Here is a 25982-nt window from a genome sequence, read left to right as displayed (position 1 = left end):
AAGAATTCAAATGTTGGAAGGCAATCAACAAAACCACTAACCAATCAACCACCAACAGAAAATATGTAACAGTATACTCAAGTCAAAATAACAAAGTACAGTTCACATTGATCTAACTCCTATGCTAGAGAGTGCAATCAATCAAACTATGTGTTCATGTCCTTACCCTTGCATCTTGACTAGCATATGAGAACAATAACATTTCATTTTTGTTTGGTCTAGTATATTGATCAAGAAAAACGCGTTAACGAGGGCGGGGACCGCTAACATTTGGTATGTGACCTACCGAATTAGATTTTTTACCGGATTTGTTATCACATAAGCAACACGACGGGTGCCACACGTGGAGCAGGATCTGCTTACCCTTCCGGAGCACTTGAGATCACCCTAGTTTTTTATGGGGTTCGTGTTACTTATACTTTAGTTTACTATGTTGTGTCATGTGTACTATTGTTTGTCTTTTTTCATTTTTAGCCATGGCGTTGTCAGTTTATTTTCGAGTTATGAGTTTGACTGTCCCTCTGGTATCTTTTGTCCCTCTTTTGGTACCTAAGGAAGGACTGCATTGTACCAATGATAAATGAAGTCATGATTTAAAAAAATATTTTTCTTTGAAAATACAATTTGTTCTTTGGGCATGTTCATACAACTATATGTCATTTTCAGAATGAAGAGATTCTTTTTCCTCATTAAGGTCTAATACGTTGGCCTTTTCTGTCTTTTTATATCTTCGTAGAAAAACTCCAATAGACGACAAAATAACAGCAAGCAATGAAGCAATACCAACGAAATGGAATGATGCATTGTAACTCCCGGTAACATCTCTCAGATAACCTGTTGTATGAGAAAAAAGAATAATAAAAATTAAAGAAAAAAAAAAGATACGTCTAAAATTATTATCTAGTATTATGGATTCCTTATTATCTTAATTGTTTGCACATAATCCTCCCCCTTACTTTTCCTAAATACCTTTAAAGATCATTAAAGTATGTATATTTTCCCAGGGAAATGTTTTTTGTTGTCGGTTTCCTATGGAAATTATTCATATTCGTTTTTATATTCTTTTTGGCTATTCTTTTTCATAAAAAATAATCCTATTTTAGGTATTCTTGATCGATCACCGATTGTTCGTGTAATCCTCTGAAATTAAACTGTTAAAAGTCAATATGATTTCAACATGTAGTGTTGAATTATGTTCAGAAATCTATTCATTTTTCTTTCATAGTAAATTAATAAAAGTCGAATTTTAATTATTTCCAACACAAAGCACGTTCTGTTTCGAAATTATATATTATCTCAACAACAGAGAAGATGAGGTATTCCGATAGTCAGCTGAATTTCAGAGGCAGTGCTAAATAATTATCTGATACATTTTTTAAATCACATTTAATTATTTTTACTTAGATATTTGTTTTGCTATATATCTGGAAAATTTTCATTTAACTCTTTCACAAATTTAATATGTAACAAGATATTCTTGTTTTTAGTTGTCAGTAATATAAATACAGAAAAAAAAATCATTCTTCTTGAACCAAGACATCTCATAATATAATATTGCTTTTAAGTACTCAGTCAAACGAAATATTTAACCATTTGCCGGATTTGTAGAACTTAATCATCTCGGTATCTATCCTGCCTTATATATGGACAACAATTGAAAACGAATTGTTACCCACAGGAATGTCTTTTTAGTTTTTAGTTTTTTCTACGGAATTTATTCATTGATAAAAATTGAGAATATAAAAAGTAAGCAGGTGTGGTTTGATTGCAAATGAGAAAAAGCGCAACAAGAGACCAAAATTTCAAACAAATGAACACCGTACGGCCTTCAACAATGAACAAACCCATACCGCATTTAACAGGCACATACAGAATGTAGCAGGGTTAAACTAGTTTGTCTGCGCAAAACCCTACCCATAACCTGGGCCAATGGTGCAATTTGTAGCACCGCTTTGAGCGGAAATGTTTGCCAACTGACGATCTTCGCACTTATCAAAACGTTTGTTTGTTTCAGAAAATGTCCTCATACGATCCATTTCCGCTTTGGCACAAGCTGCATGTTGAAACGATTTTGAAAGTACAGGATGAGAACCAGAAAACTGTTTGCCATTCAAAGAAACTATATTTAAATTCATTCTATTTTCGTTTATTGAAAATCCACAGCTTTTATCAAACGAAGATGAAAAAAACCAACAAAAAACCTAAAAAAAACCATTTTAAAACGTAATCCAAGTGAATAATTCGACCTGATTGAAACAATCATGTGACCAGCAATTTAACTCCCTAGGCTATGGATGTTAAGTTTCTTTCTGTGTTACAGTGTTAATTTTCTTTTCTGTGTTACAGTGTTCAGCTTCTTTCTTTGAATAATGAATAAAATTGCAATCTAAGGAAAAACTCATAATTTATTATAGATATTTCCCACGATATCGAGAATGGAAACGAATTCTTAGGAAATGTCTAAAATAAATTAAACAAGAAAATCGTGTTTTTACATGCTTTTTGCATTGTTGAGGACCTCTGATAAAAACTTAGTGGACACTATTTTAGTGCAAGAAGCCAGATTGTTTTGTCATTTGACATGGGTTTTTTTTGTCGATTAGGGGATTTTTAATTGATGGCACATCTTGGATATTCTCTGTTATGTTATTCATAAAAAAAATTATTCTTTTAATGCTTTAATATTTTCCATAATGAAAAGACACTTTAAGAATATAAAGTTGCGTTTTGACGATTGATATTAAAACCACGCTCTACCCGAGATGAAATGACAAAAAAACAAGCAACCCCCAGGTCACCGGATGGCCTTCAATAAATATTAAGAGCAAACCTCCTTACTGCGTATTTATAAAGCATGAAATAAAAGGACCCGAAATAAAAACTACTAAACAATCCAAACGAGGAAACTAAAGGCCTGATTTATCTACAAAATAAAATATGATTTTTTTTTTGAGATACAGCAAAAACGACAACCACGGAATTACATGCTCCTGGCTACGAACAGGCACATACATAATGATGCGGGTTGAAGATATTTTTGAGCGCTCATCCCTAACCTAGGTTGTTTGTGTTTTTGTTGGAATTTAGTCTCATTGACATATACGTAGTAGTTGCTTAATCTAGCAATAAGTTACAGTCTTCTTTTATACGATATTATATATTATTTAGTAGGGAGCTATTGTTTTCTGGTTTTATTTAGCTTTATTTTTGCTTAAACTGATATTTTCCTTTATTATGCCTTTGGTTTTCTTTTAAACTTGATCATATGCACCGACCATGGTTATTGCCGATGGTTGATTACAAATAAAGTTAGTTTTAAGTCATAAGAAACCTCAAATTAAAAAAAAAACATGCATATGTTTTTTATAACTAAATGGAGAGTTTTCATTATACAACTTATGTACATGAGGAATTCTTTAATTTGTCCACATTTAGAAGAAGTTTACTGACTTTTAATTGCTTGCTTCTAGGAAGCAATTCGCCAACATATTTTCCGTATGCATAGTGACCTGAGCATAACCCTTCTCGTAAAAATCTGGTGATCGCAATACGCATGGATCTGTCATTAAAATAAACAATTATCTGAATGTTCATATTAAACACGTGCTCAATACCCATGCTTTTTTGTTATTTGTTTACTATAAGGTGACAATCGTTAAACTTCGGCTTTAAAACACGGCATTTAATGAGCAGCCATATTTGTTAAATCATAATAGACAGAGAGAAAAAAAATGACGATTATACGATATATTTGCGTAAAAAATGACAAAATCGTGCACAGAGTTCTAAGTTTATTATATATACATGTATTGGTTCAAGAATTGGATAAACATTGTTTTTCACCACTCACTAGTTTCATATGACTTTTAATATGATTTTTTTAAGTGAATGAGAGCAACCTCAAAAAATATAGCAAGGGAAAAGGGAGAGGGGGGGGGGGGGGGGGCTAGGATGAAAACTTTTGTCCTGCCTTTTTATTTTTCACTTTATTCGTTTCTGCCGGACCGTTTTTTTTTTTGCAAAGTGTCTCATCCCATCCTAAAAACTCCTGTTCTGCCTGTTTTTTTTTCAAATTTCATCCTAGCTTCCCAATAATAATCAAATGGAATCAAAACCTGATCAGAATTTTAACTAAATTAAATACGAGTCTAGATTGGGGTTTTCAATATAGAGAAAAGTGTACAATTGGATCTACCGACAATTTACCTGTTAAATTATGTTGGCATTCGAGGAATAGGTGCAAGTAGTTATCACAACAAAAGTGCATGCTTATCAAAACAACCATACTAATTAAGCATTGGTAAATTCCAGGTAGCTATATCAAATTCATGTTTGTCAAGCTGTTGAACATCATTTTTTGCTGTGACTGCTTGAACCAATATGATCTTCTCTTAACATAAAACTTTGAATTTTATTTTGATTGTTGCATCACAAAGTCAACATGTGCCTATTGTCAGGAATTCCAGGTTGCACAAATTCTACAATTATTATAGACTCTTTGGACCTTCTTTTCAATATTTCTATACTATGTGTGCTGTAATATCTTCCCATATTACTTGATGGAATTTCTCGAACCTTTGTATCTCATGTTAGATTACATTGTTTTATTTTGTTCAGTTGTTCAGGATATTTTTCTTGGTTATGATATTACACCCTTATCGTTGTATGTGATTCATAATATATTGTTTAGGTGTTTGTTATGTTTGTTAATTTTGAATAGCACATCATTTTTCGTCAATCTAATTAAAAACCGATCTCTCATCGCTCCCGTTTTCTGATATGTCGCGTGATAAATCTGCTACAAAACTCTCTACAAGAATTCAATAGGTCAGTGTTTTCTTAACTCAATTGAACTATACAATGAACAAGTTTTAGAATTCCAGCATGATTTAAATGTAATCAGTCTGTTTTGATGAAATAAAGGGAAAATAGGTCCATCAAATCTAGTATCATAAAAATATTTACAAGCAGATGTGTAGCTAATCATTACCCATCCTTCACTAGAAAAAATCAAGAAGTTGTGAATAACTATTTTCACTATAAAACTGTCGGAAAATTGAAAAATCTATTGGCCTTGGCAATAAAGTAGATAAAATAACAGTAATTTGTCCTGATTGATCACTAGAGATATGGCGAAAATATCATTGGTGCCAATATGAATAACAACAGAAACCATTCATATTAAAATAGCCATGCCTAATTTTCCATATCGTTAGACCAATAAAAGGGTAGCGCTTGAATATCTGTATTCTTTAAATCTGGAAAAAATGAATAAAGAACCGCTCAAAATCAATGTGCTTCTGCGCCATGCTTTGCATCCTGACTTCTTTATCTGTTTATTTTTCACTCGTCTTTAAAAATGAGACCACAACATCACATCTACTTCTTCCTCCAGTTGTTAAATACTCTCTGTTTGTTGTTGCTTTCTTATGCTATCCCTCTTTTTTTTTTATATACCAATAGCTGAACCCTCAACTCTAAATCATCATTACTTTTTTAGTCTTGTTAATATTCACTTATGCTAAATCCTACTTTAAGACATAAACTAATTATACTCACACCCACCTTTTTTATGGGAGGGAAAGGCAGAATGGGCTTTACTTCTTCAATATAAACAATTCTACACTTTCAAATCAGTTATTTTACTCGCTCCCTTTTTGTTCTATTGCAGAAGATTATGAGGTAAATTTAAGAAAGAACTGTAACAAATGCCTATGTTAATATTTTATTTATGTAAATTTAGAAAAAAATATGTATATCATATATGTATACCATTAATGAAACGGAATAAGAAAGATCGATGCAGTCAACGACACAAAAAAAACCTATATGCAGGCTTTTGTCGACTTCCTCAACTAAATGTATGCTAAAACAATTCTAAATGTATGTTCCTCTATACTACATGAAATGAAATGTAAACATCCGACATCCTCAAATATCCCGTATTATTCTTAAAACTATAATATTTCTCTATACATAAAATGAAATCCGTTTGATATGCATGTTGTGTGAATCTGTTTTATGCTGTGAAGAAGAACTATCAATCATACGTGATAAATTTGAAACGTAATTCCAACATGGTGTTCAATTATTATTAATTTAATGTTAACTCGATGTCTTTGTCAAATGCGCCCTACCATTAATGGATAAGTGAATTGGAAATTGGCACGCCACTTGAATTTTATAGGTTCATTATTCCTACCACGCGTTCAGATGAATTTAAACTATGGTAAATCTAACCTAAAATGGGCAAGACCTTTACCGTAGGAAATTGCTGAGGAGTACCGAAAGAGTGTGTGGCTGCGGTGTTTCAACTTTGAAACTCTGTGGTGTCCAGACGTGTTCGCTACAAAAGTGGTGTATTGTCTCAGTCGAAAGTGCGAATATATTATGCAGATTTAGTGATAGTATAAGCATAGAATTTCATCATGATAGAAATCAATTTAGGCAAAACACGATTCTTCTAAAAACGGTAAGATTTCAAGTTGACTTATTACATGTTTATTTACTGAAAAATAGCTTGGCGTTTTACTACGCGTTTTTACTGAATTAACAGTTTTATCCTGAAACTTAGGATTCGAAAAAAAACCCAGCGACATTGAAAAGAACCCTTGTGTTACCTTTCGCAACCGGATCTAGTTAAATTATTGGACTTGAAACGGGCGCTGCATTTTAAAGAAACGGGATCAGGAGATGACATTGGTGACATACAGCCACCTTTGATAATTTATTCAACCTGTTTATAAAATGCATGTCTTAACAATTTCTTTTTTTTAGTGACACAGTGTCTTTGTAATACCACGAGCAACATGACGGGTGCCACAAGTGGAGCAGGTTCTGCTTACCCTTACGGAGCACCTGAAATCACCCCCAGTTTTTGGTGGGGTTCGTGTTGCTCAGTCTTTAGTTTTCTATGTTGCGTCTTTTGTACTGTCTGTTTGTCTTTTTATTTTTAAGCCATGGCGTTGTCAGTTTATCTGATTTTATTTTCACTCGTCTTTGAAAATGAGACCAGAACATCACAACTACCTCTTCCTCCAGTTGTTTAATACTCTCTGTTTGTTGTTGTTTTCTTATGCCATCCCTCTTTTTTTTATATACCAATAGCTGAACCCTCAACTGCAAATCATCATTACTTTTTTAGTCTTGTTAATATTCACTTATGCTAAAACCTACTTTAAGACATAAACTAATTATACTCACACCCACCTTTTTTATGGGAGGGAAAGGGAGAATGGGCTTTACTTCTTCAATATAAACAATTCTACACTTTCAAATCAGTTATTTTACTCGCTCCCTTTTTGTTCTATTGCAGAAGATTATGAGTTAAATTTAAGAAAGAACTGTAACAAATGCCTATGTTAATATTTTATTTATGTAAATATAGAAAAAAATATGTATATCATATATGTATACCATTAATGAAACGGAATAAGAAAGATCGATGCAGTCAACGACACAAAAAAAACCTATATGCAGGCTTTTTTCGACTTCCTCAACTAAATGTATGCTAAAACAATTCTAAATGTAAGTTCCTCTATACTACATGAAATGAAATGTAAACATCCGACATCCTCAAATATCCCGTATTATTCTTATAACTATAATATTTCTCTATACATAAAATGAAATCCGTTTGATATGCATGTTGTGTGAATCTGTTTTATGCTGTGAAGAAGAACTATCAATCATACGTGATAAATTTGAAACGTAATCCAACATGATGTTCAATTATTATTAATTTAATGTTAACTCGATGTCTTTGTCAAATGCGCCCTACCAGTAATGGATAAGTGAATTGGAAATTGGCACGCCACTTGAATTTTATAGGTTCATTATTCCTACCACGCGTTCAGATGAATGTAAACTATGGTAAATCTATCCTAAAATGGGCAAGACCTTTACCGTAGGAAATTGCTGAGGAGTATCGAAAGAGTGTGTGGCTGCGGTGTTTCAACTTTGAAACTCTGTGGTGTCCAGACGTGTTCGCTACAAAAGTGGTATATTGTCTCAGTCGAAAGTGCGAATATATTATGCAGACTTAGTGATAGTATAAGCATAGAATTTCATCATGATAGAAATCAATTTAGGCAAAACACGATTTCAAGATTTCAAGTTGACTTATTACATGTTTATTTACTGAAAAATAGCTTGGCGTTTTACTACGCGTTTTTACTGAATTAACAGTTTTATCCTGAAACTTAGGATTCGAAAAAAAAACCCTGCGACATTGAAAAGAACCCTTGTGTTACCTTTCGCAACCGGATCTGGTTAAATTATTGGACTTGAAACGGGCGCTGCATTTTTAAGAAACGGGATCAGGAGAGGACATTGGTGACATACAGCCACCTTTGATAATTTATTCAACCTGTTTATAAAATGCATGTCTTAACAATTTCTTTTTTTTAGTGACACAGTGTCTTTGTAATACCACGAGCAACACGACGGGTGCCACAAGTGGAGCAGGATCTGCTTACCCTTACGGAGCACCTGAAATCACCCCCAGTTTTTGGTGGGGTTCGTGTTGCTCAGTCTTTAGTTTTCTAAGTTGCGTCTTTTGTACTGTCTGTTTGTCTTTTTATTTTTAAGCCATGGCGTTGTCAGTTTATTTTCGATTTATGAGTTTGACTGTCCCTCTGGTATATTTCGCTCCTCTTTAATAGATTTTAAAAAAACTTAAAATTTCGATTTTTTTCTCTTTCAGACAGATTTGTTTGAAACGATGACTACATTAGAAACAATTGGTCTCTTTTCGAATTTGACATCACTTAACTGCAATGGGTCATGCTGTAATACAACAGAAGTACCAGAAATATCCGGAAAAACCATTTATGACGACATACTTCGCGGTTTGGAATATATAGATATTTTCTTGTTGCCAACCTGTCTTATCATCGGAGTTGGTGGAAACTTTATCACCTTTATCGTATTGAACAACAAAACCTTCTCAAACTGGACGTCAAAATACTTTCTCGTGGCTCTGTCATTATCAGATAATCTACTTCTTCTTACTCAACCATTCAACAAACCAGTCGTGATGAATTTGTTCGGCAGAGATTATCGTGCACTTTCGAAAGTTGGTTGTAAGCTTTACTTCTGGTTCTTCAAAAACGGTAAAATGACGTCATCTTGGTTTGTTGTATTACTTTGTGCTGAGCGTTTCGTTGCTGTGAAATATCCATTTAGAGTTAAATCCTTATTTTGCAAGCGGAATGGTTTAATAGCTATCGCTGCAGTTTACATAGTACAAGGAGTGTACAATGGAGCATGGTCATGGGCTCATAATATTCTTGAAGATGGTCGATGTTATCCTGATGGATTTAATAAAAACGACCCGGAAGCTGCTATTTTATTTCGAAACATGTTGATAGCAGGTTGCTGCCTTTATTCATTTGTTCCAATTGCTATAATGGTAACACTTACACCAATGATAATTGCATATCTTCAGAGGAGAGCGAAAAAGAGACAGGAAATGACACGCAATCAAGGAAAAGATATCGTAATTGTCAAGATCACAACTATGTTGCTATCAATCGTCATTACATACATAGTATGCGTTGCACCAGTTACACTTTTGCACTTGCTTTCGTTTTTCCAGGGCGTCAAATCGTTTGGAAACAATCCGAAACCATTCCTTATCTTCAGAAACGTTTCGCAGATTCTAGAGCAACTGAACTACACTATCAACTTTTTTGTTTACGTCGTTGCGAACCGCAGATTCCGAGGAGGTGTTGTTGAACTGTTTGGTTGTAAGAAATTATCACGCAGTGGATCTTCATACAATTCGACCTCAAGTATATTGAAAGAACGGGTGTCGACAATATCAAGACCACACCGATCAGTTACATTAGATTACGTCACTTCCGGTAGCATTAAAAAACCTAATGATAATAGTGGATGGTAATAATCATTTCTGTTCTTTTGAAATGTTGTGATTGATTTCGAGATGGTAGTTGACAGACATCAGAATATATAAGAAGAAATCATTTTAAAAGTGAATCCGTCGTAATTGTTTTGATTGACTGTTAATTTCATCTTTGCAATATTGTGTCGTAATTTTAATAGTGTTTGTTTAATTGTGAATGTAAATAAGATTTTTATTGTATTTGATTTGTGACTTAATGTTGATTTTTTTGTTACTTGCGACAATGGATCTTTGTATGTTTTAAAATATTCAATTCATGGTATCCAATTCGCCGTTTCAGAATCTAATGAATCGTGGGTAATATTTTCAAAAGTGTACACCAAAACATCGTGATTGGTTAAAAATGTCATAAAATTCAACCAATGACGTGACGTTATTTTCATTTTTGGGTACGAACAATGAAATTACCAATGATTATTTAAATTCTAAAAAGGCGAATTACGTAGCATTATTTCAAGTCTAGTAAAATTGAATATATCAAACTTCAATGTTCTCTCTATTTATACCATTCAAATCAACAATATGTGTCTTATAAACCATTTGTTTTTTTGTATGAAGTATAATATAAAAAAAAATTAGTTCCAAAGTCTGGATAAACGATAAAAAAGGTAATCAAACAATTCGAAAATAGAACTACTTTGTGCACAATTAAACCACATGTGCAATTTTCCTGTGAAGTTTCAGGGACCTTGGTTGATACTGAAAGAATCATTTGATTACACAAAGCTTGTTCCATCTTATATAAATTGATGAACATAACTAAGTTCCAATGTGTGGCAAATGATAAAAAAAAAATCTAAACAAAAACGGAGTAAAACTATATGATATCTTCAGTGATCTGGGTTGATAGCTATTATTTGTGTGTTTCTCTGTCCGGTATGTCCTCCCGTTTTTTTGTATTGTAGTCCTGTCATGCAATGTTGTTATTTTAATGTTATATTTAACATTGCCACACAAACAGTTCCAATCCACCATTTTTTTCTTAAAATGTCCTGTTCAAGTCAGAAAAATGGCTATTGTTATATTATAGTTCGTTTCTGTATGTGTTGCATTTTAGTGTTTGTTATATTATAGTTCGTTTCTGTATGTGTTGCATTTTAGTGTTGTGTTCTATTTTGTCGTTGTTCTCCTCTTATATTTGATGTGTTTCCCTCAGTTTTAGTTTGTAACCCGGATTTGTTTTTTTCTCAATCGATTGATGAATTTCGAACAGCAGTATACTTCTGTTGCCTTTATTGAGAACTGGAGAAGTTGATTACACAAATAAGATACCAACGTTTCTCCACAAGCCCGCCCGCCAAAAAAAAGTAGGTTTAAAGATTTGTGCTACGATACTGATTAAAATTCAAACATACGAAAGATATATGTGTATACTATTGTTATTTTATTACAAAATGCTGTTATCTACACGTGAATATAAATAACACAATTAAAAGCATTTTTACTTATTAATAGTTGTATTTTTTCATCTTACATACCTGTTAAAAAAGTGAAATAACAAAAATAAAACGAGCTCCGAGGAAAATTCAAAACAAAAAGGCCCTAATCAAAGGGCAAAATCAAAAGCTCAAACACATTAAAAGAATGGAATACAACTTTCATATTCCTGACTTTGTAATGGCATTGAATCTTGTTCTATAGCTAGCTAAACATGTCACTTGTATTACAGTCGCTTACAAATTCTATTATATTGATAAAAATGTGTGAACAACATAAAATGACATATAGGTAAAGAATGACGAAATAGGGGGTACAGCAGTCAACATGGTATTATAATCACTATTAAACTACAGCACAAGAACTCAATGATGGGATGTACAAATAACGAGCCACGTCACATAAATATTACCAAACAAAATGCGGTAAACAGTAAAAGTATTTATTTACAAAGACAAATAAAAGAACACTATAACATGTAATTAAGATTATAAACAACGTCACTCACTAGAATCTAAAAAAACATTATGGTAACATGTTAAACAATGTTATAAACTGCTTCACATCGGTTGTCCTGTTATGGCGTACTTGCAGTTCGATCCCCAGCCGGATCAAACTAAAGATATGTAAATTGGTATTTTCTGATGACGACATTTAGTGTAAAAGCAAAGACTGCTTTACTCGGAGCAAGAATAATGCGTCCGGGTTGGGTGTGTCATGTATTTCAACAAATTGTTACCCGGTGCGTGAACTAGCACGCAAAAAAATCAGATTCAGTGTATCGGTCTTGTACAATACAATAAGCAGAGTACAGATTCATACCATATCATCCCGTTTTCGTCCTCTATACGCATTTTAATTGCCATTGATTGATAAACGTCCAGTCAATCAAGTTCAAATCCGATTTTAAGGGCTATGCAGTAACTTTTTATGAAATATGTGAAACATTTACTTTGGATAACCTCATGTAATACAAATACAGGGCCAACGTCACAATTTATGAAAAAAACTTCTGCTTAAAGTATGTCCGATAATGTTATAACTACAACATTTTGGATGCTATTCATGCTCTCCCTTAAGGTGGTTTCACACTCATGTTTCGTTGACAATACCATTGAAATGATGTCTAGCATTCTAGACCAATCGGCCTGATCAAAATAAAGTTTTACGAAGTCGAGGTATGTCATTATTCGTCTGCTTTGTCTCGAAATGAAAATGTAACCAAAAGCTCAAACACATCAAACGAATAAATAACAACTGTCATATTACGGACTTGGCACAGGCATATACTTATGTAGAAAATGGTTGATAAAACCTGATTTTATAGCTTGCTAAACCACGCACTTGTATAACAGTCGCATCAAATTCCATTATATTGACAACGATGTGTACCAAAACAAACAGAGACATAATTGGTAAAAAAAAATGTGTACAGCAGTTAAATAATCTGAATCACTATATAACAAACAAATGTGCAATAAAGAAGCACAAACAGGCATATACTCAAAGCACATTAGCAAAAATGAATGATTTCTTAGAATACAAAATTCTACAACAGCACAATAACAGATGTACATGTACAGAGCCACGTCATGTGCATCAAAGAAACACAAAAAAATCATTATAGACAAAGCACATTAGCAAAAATGAAAGACAAGAATAGATGAATTATCATGGTACAATAGCGGAATGTATAAGTACAGAGTCACGTAAAACACCAAAACAGACTAAATAGTAGATTTGATATTCATAAATACAAATAAAAGAATATTATAACTCGTTTTTAAGATGATAAACAACGTCAGTACCCAAACATCTATACTTCAAGATCATCGTGTATTATTTTGGAAGTTGATACGGAATATTTATCAACAAAGTCCTGGTACCTTCCGATGAAGTTTTTTTATAGACGTTTTTTGACATACCCCCTGGTTCTTCAACTTTCTGTTCAGACACTGGTGACGTTACACAAAATCTGAGGAGGAGCTGCAAGCTCTTTAATATCTAATAAGCTTATATATGTATATCCATTATGCAGGTGAAGTTTGTATATTGTTACTAAGGTGGGGAAAATTGATAATTTTGAAATTAAATTCATCTTGTTTGTCGTAGGTTCTGATACTGAGATGACTGTGTATGTCAAATTCGAGGTGTAAGTGTAAAAGTGAGGCAGAGGAAGCAGTGTCTGTTGTTTTTATAATATCAAGTTCTATGGAATATATTGATGAAACCCAATCAAACAATTTCGGATTGTTAAAGGTAAAAAATAAAGGCAACAGTAGTTTACCGCTGCTCGAAAGTCATAAATCGATTTAGAGAAAACAAATCCAGGTTACAAACTAAAACTGAGAGAAACATATCAACTATAAGAGGACAACAACGAAACAGCAGAAACACTGAAGTGAAAAAAGAACAAACGAAAGTGCAACACACACAGAAACGAACTATAAGATAACGACTGTCATCGTGGTTTGATGGCAATGTTAAAAATCACACTAAAATTACAACATCACATGACGGGATTACAGTACAAGTAAAATCAAGACAATTCAGGACAGAGAAATTAACAATACAATAGTACATTTCGACATGCTAACATCACCAATATATCTGAATGTGAAATTAAATAATCCGGCTACTTTGATCTTCTTCATTGACAAGTGTCTGAAGGAACTCCGATCCATATGAAAATAAGATGAGGTAAGCTAGAAGAGGCGCATATTTCAATTAATTAAAATCGTTCTCTGGATCGTATAACTGGTTTTAATCATGGTGAAACAACAGTCTTGTGATTAATATATAAACAGTATGTGCAAAAATGTACTACAAGTATCATGGCTTTATGTCCTTTTTCAAAATGTGCCTAATTGATGTAAAGATGAAAATTGTACACAGTAAAATAAACAGTGGACAATAAAGAATTTTATTTGATCTTCTGTCAGAAATTATCCTCATATAGCAATGTGCTTACACAAATCTGAACTACAATGATAACAAGACTTGGATCAATAGCCTTATGGGAAAGACAACTACTTCAAAGAATTCAAATGTTGGAAGGCAATCAACAAAACCACTAACCAATCAACCACCAACAGAAAATAATGTAACAGTATACTCAAGTCAAAATAACAAAGTACAGTTCACATTGATCTAACTCCTATGCTAGAGAGTGCAATCAATCAAACTATGTGTTCATGTCCTTACCCTTGCATCTTTACTAGCATATGAGAACAATAACATTTCATTTTTGTTTGGTCTAGTATATTGATCAAGAAAAACGCGTTAACGAGGGCGGGGACCGCTAACATTTGGTATGTGACCTACCGAATTAGATTTTTTACCGGATTTGTTATCACATAAGCAACACGACGGGTGCCACACATGGAGCAGGATCTGCTTACCCTTCCGGAGCACTTGAGATCACCCTAGTTTTTTTTATGGGGTTCGTGTTGCTTATACTTTAGTTTTCTATGTTGTGTCATGTGTACTATTGTTTGTCTTTTTTCATTTTTAGCCATGGCGTTGTCAGTTTATTTTCGAGTTATGAGTTTGACTGTCCCTCTGGTATCTTTTGTCCCTCTTTTGGTACCTAAGGAAGGACTGCATTGTACCAATGATAAATGAAGTCATGATTTAAAAAATTATTTTTCTTTGAAAATACAATTTGTTCTTTGGGCATGTTCATACAACTATATGTCATTTTCAGAATGAAGAGATTCTTTTTCCTCATTAAGGTCTAATACGTTGGCCTTTTCTGTCTTTTTATATCTTCGTAGAAAAACTCCAATAGACGACAAAATAACAGCAAGCAATGAAGCAATACCAACGAAATGGAATGATGCATTGTAACTCCCGGTAACATCTCTCAGATATCCTGTTGTATGAGAAAAAAGAATAATAAAAATTAAAGAAAAAAAAGATGCGTCTAAAATTATTATCTAGTATTATGGATTCCTTATTATCTTAATTGTTTGCACATAATCCTCCCCCTAACTTTCCTTAATACCATTAAAGATCATTAAAATATGTATATTTTCCCAGGGAAATGTTTTTTGTTGTCGGTTTCCTATGGAAATTATTCATATTCGTTTTTATATTCTTTTTGGCTATTCTTTTTCATAAAAAATAATCCTATTTTAGGTATTCTTGATCGATCACCGATTGTTCGTGTAATCCTCTGAAATTAAACTGTTAAAAGTCAATATGATTTCAACATGTAGTGTTGAATTATGTTCAGAAATCTATGCATTTTTCTTTCATAGTAAATTGATAAAAGTCGAATTCTAATTATTTCCAACACAAAGCACGTTCTGTTTGGAAATTATATATTATCTCAACAACAGAGAAGATGAGGTATTCCGATAGTCAGCTGAATTTCAGTGGCAGTGCTAAATAATTATCTGAAACATTTTTTAAATCACATTTAATTCTTTTTACTTTAGATATTTGTTTTGCTATATATCTGGAAAATTTTCATTTAACTCTTTCACAAATTTAATATGTGACAAGATATTCTTGTTTTGAGTTGTCATTAATATAAAAACAGAAAAAAAAATCATTCTTCTTGAACCAAGATATCTCATAATATAATATTGCTTTTAAGTACTCAGTCAAACGAAATATTTAACCAATAGCCTGATTTGTAGAACCTAATCATCTCGGTATCTATCCTACCTTATATATGGACAACAAATGAAAACGAATTGTTACCCACAGGAATGTCTTTTTAGTTTTTAGTTTTTTCTACGGAATTTATTCATTGATAAAAATTGAGAATATAAAAAGTAAGAAGGTGTGGTTTGATTGCAAATGAGAAAACCCTCAACAAGTGATCAAATGCCAAACAAACGAACACCGTACGGCCTTCAACATTGAGCAAAACCCAAAACGCAGGTAACAGGCACACACAGAATGTAGCAGGGTTAAAATAGTTTGTCTGCGCAAAACCCTTCCCATAACCTGGACCAATGGTACAACTTGTAGCACCGCTTTGAGCGGAATTGTTTGTAAACTGACGATCATGCCACAACTTTGTGTTGACTTTACAAGTTTTATTTCAGAGAATTACACGAACAAGAGTATATCTCATATAGGATTATTTTTTATGAAAAAGAATAGCCAAGAAGTATTTATCCTTACGAAAATGAATAATATTCAACAGACAATAAAAATATTTCCCTGTGAAACTATACCTTTATCAGCTTTGTATTCATGAAGATTTATGCGTACGTATTTCCGTAAATTTGCACAAGAAATCTTGTAGGTTCCACAGGAAACATTTCTTTGTGGAATTGATAATTAACGTCAAGTTTAGTCAGCTGCATGACCATAGATCTGTCTCCGTATTTCCGTCTGACAACATGCAACATTCACTTTTCAATCTAACGTCAAGCTTTTTATATTTTAGTGCAATATTTTGATTTTAAGTTATAATTGCTGACAAATTTGCGTACAAGTGTAAATAATTCTAAACTGTACATATATATTAAGTAGTCGGTAAACAGGAAGTTGATGAGTAACCATCAAATGTGAAAACTCATAGCAAAGTATAGAGCCGTTTATACATTAATCCAGATAGCAAATTTCAAGTTGGTCTAGTTTGAAGTGTCTGGGGGAAAAATGCACCAATAATTTCATACATGGCTATTATAAGAATATATAAATATTTTCGGTGAACAGGAAGTTGTGAAATCGAATGTGAACATGAATCATACGTTATAACATCAGAAAGCTCGGTAGCAAGTGTCAGGACACACTTGATTACAGTTCTTCAAATACATGTACGTGATGAAAATTTCATCAGACGAACGTACGGACAGACAGGGGTTAAAAAGTATAACCCTTTCATCATAGTTCTGAACGGGTATATAATAAACAAAACGAAGCATCTATAAACTGAATAACTGTTGTCAAGTTGTCATTGAAAAAAAACCCCGTCAAAATGCGAATTCTTATCATAAAAAATGTATCTTGAAATGTTATAGTCACGTTGCCAAGCTAGAGGCATAACATGTTTTGTAAAAAAGTAAGGTGCTTTATGCTTGTTTGGTTTTTATAATTTTGTATTTATGAATTCTTACTGAGCTCAATAATTTGCAAATTTTAAAAAGTGTTAATATTGTAACTTACCAAATATTGGAGCGGAAATAGCAATGACTGGGCCTTGAGTTATGATTAAAAATGCATATCCTGATCTAAAATTTTCCATTCCAATTATGGAAATGATCATTGTGACTACTACACCAAATATTCCACCTGCACTTATTCCAAACAAGGCCGAGAATGCAACAAGTGGCCAGAATGTTTTAAACAGACCACTGCAGTTTATTACTAATCCAGCTAATCCTTGTGTCACCATAATAATATGATAGATCTTAATCCATGGTTTGTCCGCAAAGTATCCACAAAGAATTCTGCCAACAAAATCTGCGGCACCAACAACGGCAACATTTATTACTATTTCCTGTTTACTTAATCCATTCTCTTTTAGATAAACAGGCAAAAAGGAGGGAACCAAAGCTGGTGATAAAGTTGCAAGAATGTGTACAAATAAAAATAAAACATATGATGGATTTTTGAACACAGACAAGTCTAATCTACAGCATTTTTCATTCTGAGATTCTGTACTGCTTGAATCGAATCCTTCATGTCCACCTTTCAACTCCTTTACCGAAATTATGGACATATTCGCAATATCATCAATACTTAAGTATTTGTAAAAACTTGAAAGTGACATTCTTGAAGTTGAAACTTCTTCGCACTTATCAAAACGTTTGTTTGTTTCAGAAAATGTCCTCATACGATCCATTTTCGCTTTGGCACGAGCTGCATGCGGAAACGATTTTGAAAGTACAGGATGAGAACCAGAAAACTGTTCGCCATTCAAAGAAACTATATTTGAATTCATTCTATTTCCGTTTGCGTTGTTTTCATGTTTTGATCGATTAATCGAAATATATTTCGCTCCATTTTTCACTGCTGTTGGTTTAGCTAAAGTTAAATCTTTCTTTTGTTTCTTGTAGAAATCTAAAGGACGCAGTAAGCCTGACATGGCAGTTGTATTGAATAGTAAACCGGAAGTTAGTAAAAGGGCACCTCTGAGTCCGTAGGTGTCTATAAGGTATTGGTAAAATGGCGGGAGTACAAGACTACCTAGACAACCTCCACTCATGGCAAGGCCAGTAGCCATTCCGCGACGTTTGTCAAAATACTGTCCAATAACCACAAGAGATGGAGCAAACAAAAAGGACGACCCAACTCCTGAAAGAAATAATTGTAAATATAAATCTAGAATGATCTACAAAATGTTGGTTGGTTGAAGAATTAAAACTACACTGTAACTTAGGTTATATATCGTTTAGTTAAAATACAACAGTAGTTTAACTCAAGATCAAATTGTTATCTCCCTTTTCTTTGAAATTGATTTCAGATTCACAATTTAAAAATTATGTCTTTCTAACATTATTTATTACTTTGCACGATATTTCTAGCAACTAAAAGAGTTGACGGGCTGCATAGAAATATGGTAACCTGGACTTATAGCTTGTTGTTCGGTATGAGCCAAGGCTCCGTGTTGAAGGCCGTACATTAACCTTTAATGGTTTACTTTTCAAATTGTTATTTGGATGGAGAGTTGTCTCATTGGTACTCACATCACATCTTTCTTTATTTATAATGGTTTACTTTTATAAATTGTGACTTCGGTGGAAAGTTGTCTCATTGGCACTCATACCACATCGTCTTATATCTTATTATCGTATCAACCACTATGACCTATGCCAAGAAGTGAAACGTCTGGTTGTAAGTAATATAATAATGTTGTCGTCGAAATTTGGAAATCAAAATTGATACATAATGCTAGGATATCACCAGGTATTCTAAAAGGCAGAACTCTATAACTCTTTTATGGTTCAGTAATTATATTCTTAATTCTTTTAGAACATATTAACTCACCAACTACAACACTGATGGAGAAGAAAAGAAAGTCTACATTAGGAGCCAAACTGCTTATACCGTATCCTATAGATATAGTTAAACTTCCTATAAATACAAGTGTACGGGCACCAATCTTATTCATGAAGAATAACAATACTGGAAGAGCTACAAAATACAGTTTGAATTTTTCATATAAAATATAGTGAAGATATATTTAATTTTATTTCATATGTAATATATGCGAGAGGAAATGTTTTGATAATACTTGTGTCCTTACTACAATGATTTTGCAAAGTTTTGTCGAATTTTTTTCTTCAAATCTTATGATTTATATAAATGAAAAATCTGTTTTCCGGGAATATGTGTTTTTATATTAGCTATATCCGCCCGTCTAGAAAACATTGCATGTGATCCTATATTTCCATTCGTTAATTATGTTTATATATTGAAACTAGAAAGAAAATACCTCGGGTAAAGTCTAGTTAGTACTTTTTCTGATATAAAAGAAGGTGTCGGTACAAATATAACAACAACCCAAATATACAAAAAAACAAATAGAGCTGTTAAGACTATTCTTGTTTTGTTTTAATTGTCTTGAAGGTTTTATGTATTTGACATCCAACACATTTTTTCTTATGCATGCTTGACGAAGGTCATGTTAGAGACACGTGTCATAAAATAGAAAGTCGGTATCGGATAATAAATTATGTTCCTAATGTCGTGACTACAATCCCGTTCCCTTTTCATGAATGAAAGATTATTTACCGGCTTTGTTATAACATGAGCAACGCGACGGGTGCCGCGTGTTGAGTAGGATCTGCTTCGATTTCCAGGGCACATAGGATCACCCCGTTTTTTATGGTGTTCGTGTTGCTGTTGTACCCCTATTTGTGACATTTTTATCTATTGTGTCTGTGTGTTCTGTTTACATGTACCGTTGTCAATGCAATGAAATGTGATGCGACTGTCAAACAAGTTGAGAGGTTTAGCGCTTTAAAACCAGTAATCCACCATTTTCTACATTTGAAAATGCCTGCACCAAGTCAGGATTATGACAGTTGTCCATTCGTTTGATGTGTTTTATCATTTGGGTTTTCCATTTGATTAGGGACTTTCCCTTTTGAATTTTCCTCGGAGTTCAGTATTTTTGTGATTTTACTTTTCACATGTGTGTTTCAGGCGTTCATTATCACTGAACTGGTATATATATTTGTTTAGGGGCCAGCTGAAGGACGCCTCCGGGTGCGGGAATTTCTCGCTACATTCAAGACCTGTTCGTGACCTTCTGATGTTGTTTATTTCTATGGTCGGGTTGTTGTCTCTTTGACACATTCCCCATTTCCATTCTCAATTTTATTTACAGACGGAATTTTATTTAGAAATGCTGAAAACGCTTTTGCATATTGGCATATTTTCGAACTAGATTGTAACATGCTAAATGCGCTGTTGCCAATATGTTTATCTAACAACGCATCATTAAATTTATGGTGAAACAAAAACAGTTCTAAATTCACTTTAGACCAGTAACAAATAAGACAAGAATATGTCCATAGTACACGGATGCCCCACTCGCACTATCATTTTCTATGTTCAGTGGACCGTGAAATTGGCTAAAAACTTTAATTTGGAATAAAAATTAGAAATATCATATCATAGGGAACATGTGTACTAAGTTTCAAGTTGATGTAACTTTAACTTCATCAAAAACTACCTTGACCAAAAACTTTAACCTGAATTTCGCACTATCATTTTCTATGTTCAGTGGACCATGAAATTGGGGTCAAAACTATAATTTGGCATTAAAATTAGAAAGATCATATCATGGGGAACATGTGTACTAAGTTTGAAGTTGATTGGACTTCAACTTCATCAAAAACTACCTTGACCAAAAACTTTAACCTGAAGCGAACGGACGCACAGACGGACTATCGTAGGTGGGGCATAAAAAATGGCGTGTTGATTATGTTGATAAATGAAAGTGTTTAATCTGATTTTTGTTTGTCGTTTTATTTTACCAGAACAGTTTAGGCCATTAGTTTTTTCTTGTTTTTCTTGTTTTATAGTCGACAATACGGTATGGTGTTTTCTAATTATTGAAGCTGTACGTTGGCATATAATTCATTTGAGCTACATTGTATGGCTGATAGATGTGTCATTGGCTATCATACACCATCTCCTTATTCTTACGTATTAACGTACATGTTGTGCAATACATGGCCGTCTGAATACCGTTGATTAGTGAAGTAACCGAAACACTCTCTTGGAATTCAGCAAGAATTTCCACAAAAAATATTCCAAATGACTTCAGGGTCCCCACGTACAAGAAATTTGTAGTGACAGCCGCTTAAATATAAAACAATTGGCATATTACATAATCTACTGTAATAGCTTATTTATATATATACATAAACACATATTTCACTGTGTCTAAACCACACCGGCGAAATTTGTTCGGACTCGATGGTATCTAACATCCGGCACAATGACGGAACATTAATAGACAGAAGAAAGCTAGGTTTCTCCTTATTTTTTTATTATTTTTATGATATCGAAGAATATATATACATATACAACTATTTTCTATTGTGAGATGCAATATTTTCTACAACCGTTCTGTATTAACGGAGAAATAAGTCAAAATGCATGTCAAAATGACGAATTGAGTGAACCTTGCCTCGAAATTGTTTATTTTCTCGTTAAATTGTTCACATTGTACGAAAAGAAAGGTACGGGAAGATAGATATTGACACGGAGATTGCAAATTTAGTTATAATGAACATCTCCATAACTGTATCTCTGTGTATGGAACGAAAGAAATGGGTCATGTCAAAATGGAACTGGCCGGTTTCGTCAATGTATACAACCCGGTTTCGTCATAGATTTCAAAATGCATAACCCGGTTTGGTCAAATAAAAAAAATCATAATCGCATTACATTATAATTGATTATTTAACTTCAGCGTTCAAAAGGAGTTTTGTGGGTCGTTGGAAAACAAGTTCGTTCACCGGACAACGGCTTATTATTTATTTGAGTCTCAGATTCAAATAAATAATAAGCAAAAACTTGCCATTCCTACTCTTATAGAACACAAATATTTTAATTTACTTTGCATTCCGAAATTTTTTAACAGCATATTGAGATTAAAGCTCTCTAAATATGCGTTTTCTATATGAGTTATGGGAAAATATGTTGAACATGTTTAAACTTGAAATTAAAGTTTACGGTCTTGAAAATCGAAACACACAATTGATATGTGATTTTCTCGCACAAAAGGATGGACACCTTTATAAGTAATATAATCATTCTATGTATGTAATCTTTTCTACAATCGTTAAAAATAAATCTTCTTAAGGATAAATGTTGATATAAGACAACTGTATATGCATGCATAATCGACATAGAAAATGAATGTAGGATTACAACTACCATGCATTAATTTTTTTTTTATCCCTTATTGTAACTATACTGCTATGTCCAAATTAGTATAATAGTCTCAGGTCATCGACAAAATTCAATAATAATTATTTTGTTAACATTACTTAAAAAAAACGAGTCTGTATTGTCGCCGTTGTGTTATGATGATCGTACACTGACGTTGGTCAATATATTTTGACAATATATACGGACAGACGGATTCAGTTTATTTCAAAGTGGACATAACTCGAACAACTTTTACATACCGCCGAGCGTAGCGAGTCGAACAATATTTTGATTATTTTTTGTTTTACAAAATCGTTAAATACAGGAATCAATATAGTTTTAGCAACCAAAGGTGGGGTCGGGACGTGCAACCTATACGTCATCTAGATTCGCCACTTATCTTATAAAGTGTATACCGAATTAAAATATTGTAAGAAATGAGAAAACAGGGACACCCGGGAAATCGGATTATGTGAGTTGGATTATGTTTATTAAAATGAATGCCGAATATCAAGTTCTTTTTATCGATTTCTATACATTTTTTTCAAATATATATAAAAGTTATATAGCAAAAATGATAAGGCAGACAAATATACAAATAAATCGACTATCCTAATAAAACTTATTGACCTTTAATTACGAGTTTTTTTTCCGATGATTTCTTTGCGTTTTTACACGCCCGTCCCAATTTTGACAGGACGTATTATTGTATACACCCGTCTGTCCGTCCGTCCGTCCGTCCGTCCTTCCGTCCGTCCTTCCGTCCGTTCCTCCATCTATCAGTCATTCGGTCCGTCCGTCTGTCCGTCTATCTATCCGTCTGTCCAGCATAAACATGTCGCACCGTAACTTCAGGACAGCTTATCTGTATAAAAAAACAACAGATTATTTAAAAATGTCTATCAACATTAAAGTTCATACAAATTCCAAGCGACAACAACCCGACCATAGAGCAGAAAATAGCCGAAGGCCACAATGGGACTTCAATGAAGCGAGAAACTCCCGCATCCGGTGGCGTCCTTTAGCTGGCCCCTTAATAAATATTCATACTAGTTCAGTGATAGTGGACTTCATAGTAAACTGCGAATACATTTATATCTATCATATTTAAGAGATAATTTTAACTATGATACAAGTTTTGGCACACATCGCGCATTTACTATACAGGCTCTGTCATTGGACGAGTTAAGTTTTTTTTCATCATTTTTTATTATTTGTACTTTTGTTGTACTGTTTGTGTCAGCGACAACACTTTGACTCAGTCCATTCCCGAATCACACGCTTGTAATTCCATGGTTGTCTTTGGTTGCTTTATACCATATGCGTTTTGAACATAAAATAGGCAGGTAGTTTTCTTGTTTGAATTGTTTTACATTTATAATTTAGGGCCTGTTATAGCTTGCTTTCATGCAGTTTGTGTGTTTTTCTCATTGTTTAAGGCATACGCTGACCTAAACTTGATTAATTCAACATAAGTTTTGTGTCTAAAAGAAAGTTGTCTCATTGTCAATGTTTATGGAATAAGTGGTTACCGTCACTTCTTCTTAATAAGACCTAGATATAAATGACGGTCATGTTTTGCAAACCAACTTTTATTCACATTGAAAATACAAAACTGTCAGATATTGTTTTCGAAAGTTATCTTGAAGTTTCAATTGAATTTGAACTGTACAAAAAATGAATTTGAACTGTAAAAATAATGTGAAAAACATGCCTATGAAAATAAATGTACCAGAAACGGGGAGAAAGTTACAAATCTCACTGCTATGTTATGGATGCTTAAGTGTGAAAACTCTCTTTAGTGCGCAAGTAACACAGTATATATAGTACCAGAAAATCTGGCAGGACTGCATGCATGATTAATTTGTGCAGAACAGTATAAACTATAGTCGGTTTGGGACTGTTCGTCAATGATTGAATGCATAAATGTATTAATAATTGATAGTAAATATTGTAAACTAAGTGTATATAATATAGTATAGTAAATTAAAATTATGGCACAATCAAAACACATCCTTTTATTTTTCATCTTTACATACTAATATTATAAACAAAGAAAATAAAATAATGTTACAAAATAATTAGATACCAGTGTTTGCTATTCAGTATTTATATTCCATTTAAAATTAGTTTGAAGTTAAGTGAAATAAGGGATACGCATTTCATTAGGAAAATGTGTATTATCATAAATAACTATGTCCAAAAGTGCCCGTTTAAAATAGATTTAACACGCCAAGTTTACTTTACAATAAATATATATTTAAATTCTCGAAAGACAATGTTCAGATCCGTGCCAAAGTTTCTTTTCATAAATTGTTTGTTAAAAAAAACAAAAAAAACCGGGTGATATATATAGACGAAACCGGGTGATTGTGGAGTAACAACATTGACGAAACCGGTTTATTTTAATTTGACATGACCCTTTTCTTTCGTTCCATACACAGAAATACAATTATTCAGATGCTCATAATAACTAAATTTACAATCTCCGTGTCAATATCTATCTTCCCGTACCTTTCTTTCCGTACAATGTGAACAATTTAACGAGAAATTAAACAATTTCGAGGCAAGGTTCACTCCATTCGTCATTTTGACATGCATTTTGACTTATTTCTTCGTTAATATAGAACGGTTGTAGAAAATATTGCATATCACAATAGAAAATAGTTGTATATGTATATATATTCTTCGATATCATAAAAAAAAAAAAAAAAAATAAGGAGAAATCTAGCTTTCTTCTGTCTATTAATGTTCCGTCATTGTGCCGGATGTTAGATACCATCGAGTCCGAACAAATTTCGCCGGTGTGGTTTAGACACAGTGTATTTGCAATTGGAAACAATTAATTTTCAATAGAATTCATGGAGGATTATTGAAGTGTAAAATACAGTATGTCTAGTTATAACCTCGTTCGAAAAGTTCAAGTGAACATAGTAATCCTAATGTGATAAATAATGAGGAGGTTTACTGACATCGATTAACTCGACTTGAAAAAACCATGTGGTTATAAAACATATCTATCATGCTAAAAGTTACAATATATTGCGAGAAATGTATAAATATACTATTAGATTCTTACATTGATACCAGTGGATTATCGCTATTTTGTGCATTTTTTCTTTGATCTTTTTTTGTGATAATTTTTCATATCATGTTACTCGCTTGAGATGGAAAATTATCGCTAGGAACTAAGGAGCCACGTGGCGTTTCTTATGAAATTTACATGAAATTAACAACGTCTTCATACTAGGTAAAATAGATTATT

At 33.1% G+C, this 25982-nt stretch overlaps 1 protein-coding gene across 1 annotated transcript in view; it reads right to left on the bottom strand.

Moving 5' to 3' along the window:
• Nucleotides 1–638: 638 nt before the first annotated feature.
• LOC139516702 (monocarboxylate transporter 5-like) overlaps nt 639–25982 on the bottom strand; it is a gene marked incomplete in the record, with an annotated part of 26747 nt that continues 1403 nt past the window's right edge. Inside the window, 4 exon segments of the mRNA XM_071306959.1 lie at nt 639–834; nt 17492–18622; nt 19316–19462; nt 21497–21640. Of these exon segments, the coding sequence (XP_071163060.1) occupies nt 650–834; nt 17492–18622; nt 19316–19462; nt 21497–21640 (1607 nt within the window).

This window comes from Mytilus edulis, chromosome 3, assembly GCF_963676685.1.
Source record: "Mytilus edulis chromosome 3, xbMytEdul2.2, whole genome shotgun sequence".
NCBI classification, from domain to species: Eukaryota; Metazoa; Mollusca; class Bivalvia; order Mytilida; family Mytilidae; genus Mytilus; species Mytilus edulis.
The sequence above is the reverse complement of the archived record's forward strand: the minus strand, read 5'-3'. Positions and strand labels throughout refer to the sequence as shown.